Raw genomic sequence first — 6,000 nt, 5'->3', positions numbered from 1 at the left:
CTTCGCTCATCACTAGATGCTGTAGATAGAAAGATGGCCATGCATAAGCCGAGCATACTTACTAGATGTGTCCATTTTCAGAACTCCCATAGAAGTGAATGGAAAGAGCTGCACATGTGCCGCCACCTCTCCATTGACAGCAGGCAAGAGACACTGGTAGATATGCTATAACTGTCACAATGGAAATAACCCTTGAAAATTGAGACCCCATTTGCCACCTTTAAGAATAGTCACCACGTAAATACAACTGTTTTCTGGAATGCAGAAAACTGCATGTGAATACACATGACAAGAGGTTGATCCAATGAAACAAGTCCTTTAATAATCTTATAAATAGAACACAGAAAGTAAATAAAAAAAAAGTAACAAATGATATGCTATAAAAAAGGAAAAAAAATAAATACATATATACATATTCACAGGCCACACAGTCTTTCTACATAGAGATTTGTATCTATCAAAGGGGCTATTCAGGAATTGATAATGATGACCTATTCTCAGGATGGGAGCCACCGCGGTCACCAGAGCTCTGATGAGCACAGTTGGCTCCTGGCAGCTTTTAAAGCACAGCGCCGTCCATTGTGTAGTGGCCGTGCTTGGTGTTGCAGCTCAGCCCCATTGACTTGAATAGGGCTGAGCTGCAACTAGGCAACGTGATCGATGTATGTTGACATCACATGGCCTAGGAAGAGGCCACTGCGCTCACAGGGCTCTGGCCTTTTTTAACAGCTGATCGGCAGGGAATGTCGGCCCCCACTGATCTCATATTTATGACCTATCCTGAGGATAACTCATCAATATAAATTCCCGGATAACCTCTTTCATTTCCAGGCACTTCTGCACCACCTATAGCTTCCAACGCATGTGTAGAGCGTTTCATCACTGGAATGAGATTTCCCCCAGAACTTTATTAACATTTCTGATAAGAGAGGCATTATGTTTCCAGATAGTCTTGTCTTCTATTAATGAGGTTTTTGGTAATTTCTTCTGTAGAGGTCCTCTGCAGTGGGAAACCAGAGCTGTTTCCACTGAGACACGCCGGTAATCTCCGTAACATTTTAAAATGGAGTGAACCGACGTCTGTATGACCTTCCTGGGATCCACAATCATCTTCCGAGCATTGAAATAATCTGGTCTGTCTGGTTCCCGATAGACGTACTGGAGGACGTTATATCCCGGGACGTCTTTCCAGGAGGAAATATCAGAGAAGTGGACATCAATGGGCACAGTTTGAGGAAAAATATGATTTTCAAATAGGAAAATTCCAACATTTGGATTCTGTTGTTGAAGACTTTTCATCATGGCGTCCCACGTCATGTGCGAGAATGGTAAAATGATCTCATCAATATCATTGAGCAGCACAAACCTAGTCCTGTACATATTCCTATAAATGCAGTCATTGAGTGTTGCCAACTGACCATAATACCCTATATCTTTGGGGTCAACTGAATGGTGCCATGAAGTGCCAGGCCTGAGGTAACGCTGGATCGGCCAGTCTACCACCTCTAGGATCCCTCTTGCAATATAATACTGCATCGTTTTTTTCATCTGGGGGCTGCAACTGTTAAGGTAGATCATGACCCGTTGTGCCCCCAGGATCAGGTACATCTCCATGGTCTGAATGAATTGTAAGACATTGCTGTAATTCCCAAACATAGTGGAAATGCAGACCGTGAACTCTGCAGAAAATGGTTTCACATCTTGGTTTTGTATTCGGAATAGAGGCAATTGGGTCATTTTTTGCATTAGAGACGTATGGACAGATAAATACTCAGCAGGGCAGTCTGGTGGCATCTCACATAAAAGGTCCGTTGTCACATAGGGAAAGTCAAAGCGATCGCTATGCATGTCTATGGACGCCTTGGAGATCTGCACGCTCTTGTCTGTAGGGCAACAGAAATAGCAGTATAGTTCCTTTACCTCTTCATGGTGGATAATGCTGAGAATCCGCACCATAGACCGATGGTCATCTCTGTCGTCATAGTACGGCGAGATGATGAACGTCCGGTTGTCGTCCAGTGCTGTAATCGTATCGGTGCTGAGTTTGCCATTACAAGGGGCGTTCTCAATTTTCTTCTTTACAGGTGCAGTGATCGGCAATTTGCTTAGAACCCCCAGTAAAAAGATGAAAGTCGTTGCTACTGACATACAGAGTAGAAGCTTCTTTGGGTATTTGTACATTGCGGCAGGGTAACAGAAACTTTAGGAAAAAAGCAAAAAAACAAAACAAAACACAGGATTAATATAAGTAATTCTAACAAGAAATCAAGTCAAAATTATAGGAATCTAATTTTTACTTGTTTGAAGAGTCCCCAAGCAATAATCTAATCTCAATGTGCCCTGATTTCAGACCCCCAACAATCTGCTGTAATATGCCCTATCAGAAAGTGTTCAAGACTCCTGCAGCGCCACCACAGGAGAAATAAAGTATGAAACAGTTTTCGGGAAAATCTGTCAGCTGTCGGTCCTAAATGAGGGACTCCCCTCTATTAAAGCGGTTTTCTCAGGTTTTTTTTTATACTGATGACGTATCCTTGGAATAGTTAATCAGTATCTCAATGGTCAGGGTCCGACACCCGGGACGTTTGCCAATCAGCTGTTTGAGAAGGCCTCCTTTCAGCTCAAGAAAATACATTTTTTAGAGAATGACCCCTTAAAACTTACCATTTATTAAATCCTTTTATAAAAAAACTGAAAAAGCAGGCTAACTAGACAACAACTCACAGGGTAAGTGAACAATAATCAGTGTAATTTATCGGATAGCTAGTGGGCCACCAGTAATTATACAGGTCATAAAGAGGGAGGGCAAAGGACAAATAACAATGGGGCACAAAAATTTCCCCAGTGTAGCCCTGCTAAGTCCTCACCCCGGGGATGACTCCTGAAGGTGGGGCCTCCCCGTCCCTGTGCCTAACCTGGCTGTCCCTAAAAAAAAGCCCGAATAGAAATTGGGTTTCCCTACTGCCCTGATGCGTTTCCCCCCCAAACTGCCGGTGATCAATGTGCGTGCGTGTTCAGGCGCTACTAAAGATAAGATGCCAGGCACTGCTCACGTGCCCATTACCCGACAGGCAGTACGCTCATATGGAAAAGGCCCCCTTAAAGAACCCCACCCTCCACACCTCAAATCCCTCCACTAGCAGAGGGACACGGGAGATAAAGAAGTGGGGGAGAGGGATAGAGGCCCACCCAAAATCCCCTCATATCAAGGTGTAGGCAGAGGGCTCTCTACTGGGTACTCATAAACCCCTTTGTTTAAAGTTTATTAAAGAGGATCGACATATCTCACATGGTGCACATATAAGGCAACACTTATCTTGAACTAATTGCTGTTGCGGGGCTAAGTATGAACTTTTAAACACAAAAGGGATGTGTCATTATGACAAGATATAGGTCACAGACAAAATTCGATGCTTTCCGCATTGTTGACCAGTCTAGGGAATATGGTTACCCTTACTTAAAGCACATTTATCATAAAAACTGAGAATGAATGAAATGAAAATTTCAGTACTCTAGGGTTCCCTCCATGATGTTCATTAACATGTTCTGCTAAAGGGGTGACCTTCTTTTTATATACATCATTGACATGCTCACAAATTCTTCTCCTTATTTCTTACTTCCCTAAAAGTATTCCCTATATAATCTTTGGGGCAGGGACATTGACATATATAGATAACACCCTTTGTTTTTCAGTTTGCAAAATCCCGGACCGTGAACATCCTGTTAGTTGCTGAGCATGTGATAGTTTTAGATCCAGATACAAAGTCATACACTTTACATGTGCTGCAGCGATAACTGCCATGAGGTTTTCTGTCCAGCCAAGTGCCCGCCGGGGTTGGCGTTGTATCATGGCTGTGCACAAGGCGATCCCGTAGGCTTCTGCCTTTTCTATAGGTAATACTGGGATATGGGGCAACCGAGTCCGTTAAGTCTGGGTCCAATAATAAAATGGGCCAGTCCTTATTCAGGACCGCCCTCACCTCGGCATTAATGGTGTCATATGTAGAGATGAGGCGGATAGGAGCCTGTATTCTAACGGTTGTATTTTTTGGAATAAGGAGGGACGTTCTTTTCTAGTGTCCGTGTCTGTTTAAAAGCGTCGCCGAGGATCTTGGGAGGGTATCCCCTCTCCATTAACCTATTCTGTAGTTCTCCGGCCTCCTTATGGAAACTTAAGTCATCGGAACAGTTTCTCCGGACACTAAGATACTGTCCTTTTGGGATGCCCCTTTTCAAGGCCGGGGGATGTGTCCCAATGGAGAATGCTGTTGGTCGCTGTTGATTTCCTAAAGAGGGTAGTGGTAAGTCTTTCACCCGGCTTAGATACTTTTACATCAAGAAAAGTTATAGATTGATCTTGTACTTCGTATGTAAATCTGAGACCAACTTGGTTTACATTTAGTGAGTTGACAAACTTAGCAAACTCCGCCTTATTCCCGCTCCAGATTACAAAGATATCGTCTATATATCTGGTCCAGAATGATATCTTATCGTTCCACCAGGTATCGTGGTCCGGGAATACCACCTTGTCCTCCCACCAGCCCAGGAAGAGATTGGCATAGCTGGTCACACAAGGGCTGCCCATAGCCGTCCCCTTGAGCTGGTGGTAGAAAAGCTTGTTAAACAAAAAGAAATTAGGAGTCAGGACAAACTCAAGAAGTGCGAGCACAAATCCGTTATGATTACTGTAATGTGTCCCCCCTAGTACGGAGGTAAATCGGCTACGGCAGTCAGGCCTTTATCATGTGGAATGGCGCTGTACAATGATTCCACATCTATGCTGGTAAACAAACACGAGGAATCAATGTCCAGCGTCTCGATTTTATTAAGAAAGTTCATTGTGTCGCTAGTGTAGGAGGGAAGTGTGAGAACAAATTGTCTCAACTATCAATATATATATGCCACTGTTCTGTGACAGTGACCCTACTCCAGACACTATTGGGCGACCCTTTAAGGGGCGATGTCCCCTTATGGACTTTTGGCAGTCCGTAAAAGGTTGCAATTTGGAGTACCGTTGGAAGTAAATAGTTCTATTCAGATTCGGTTATTACTTTATTCCTTCTGCCGGATATGAGAATAGTTTTTAATTCGGCCAGAAAGTTAATCGGTAGGTTCCCCCGGTAAGAGTTGATACCCTTCTGGATCCCTCAGAATGCTCAGGCACATTTTGGTGTATATTTCATGATCCATTATTACCAAAATTACCCCCCTTATCGGCCGGTTTTATAACAACGGATATGTCCCATTCCAGGGTTTTTAGGGCCTCTAGTTCCTTTATGGAAAAATTTTTACGATACTGTTGGCTGGCCCTAATTTTCTCAAGATCTAAAATCACTAGCCGTTGAAAAATGTCTATGAATTCATAGTTTGCGAGTGGGGGCATTTTGGTACTTTTGGGGCACAGATTGGAAAATTGGCCTTCGCCGGGGTTACGTGAGCCCTCTTCCCATAATTCCATAAGGATCTCCAAATCAGAAATCTCACTCTGTTCGCTCCCTAATTTATCTAGGGATTGTCTGTTGGAATTATTGAAGAATTTTTGCCACTTGAGTTTCCTGCAGAAAAGATGTAAATCCTTTATCCAGGTAAATGGTCTAAACTCAGTAGTTGGGACGAAGGAATAATACACTTATCTCGGTCTCATCTAAAAAGCGTGAGGAGAGATTTATGATTTGTAGGCCATCGTTGGTATGCTGCTGTCTCCTCCCTTGTTCCGATCTCTCATTTGGTTAAAATTTTGACCTTGTGTTAAAAAAGGGGACGGAACGATTGTATTATCAGACGATGCTAGAAAAGAAGAGGAGGCACCTTGTTGCCCCCCCTCCCCCCTGGTGATTGCCTATATCCCTTCCCCCTTTGCGCCATTTTCTGCCTTTTTTTTATATAAGAGGTTCCCTTATTTCGTCCTCCCTTATTAGTGGTTTGGTGAATTTCTGTATCGGAAAAATCTTTATCCGAAGAGAAAACCTCTGACGCAGAGGGAACGGCCTTACTTTTACT

The 6,000-nt window shown here is 43.4% G+C and overlaps 1 protein-coding gene across 1 annotated transcript in view; it reads right to left on the bottom strand.

The window, feature by feature from the left end:
- Positions 1-409: 409 nt before the first annotated feature.
- The window catches only part of LOC120977662, a 46,065-nt gene continuing 40,474 nt past the window's right edge, over positions 410-6,000 (bottom strand). Inside the window, exon 2 of the mRNA XM_040405691.1 lies at positions 410-2,194. Coding sequence (XP_040261625.1) covers positions 880-2,181 — 1,302 coding nt within the window. The 5' untranslated portion in view covers positions 2,182-2,194 and the 3' untranslated portion in view covers positions 410-879. The remainder of the gene's footprint in view (positions 2,195-6,000) is intronic.

This window comes from Bufo bufo, chromosome 8, assembly GCF_905171765.1.
Source record: "Bufo bufo chromosome 8, aBufBuf1.1, whole genome shotgun sequence".
Classification (NCBI taxonomy): Eukaryota; Metazoa; Chordata; class Amphibia; order Anura; family Bufonidae; genus Bufo; species Bufo bufo.
The sequence above is the reverse complement of the archived record's forward strand: the minus strand, read 5'-3'. Positions and strand labels throughout refer to the sequence as shown.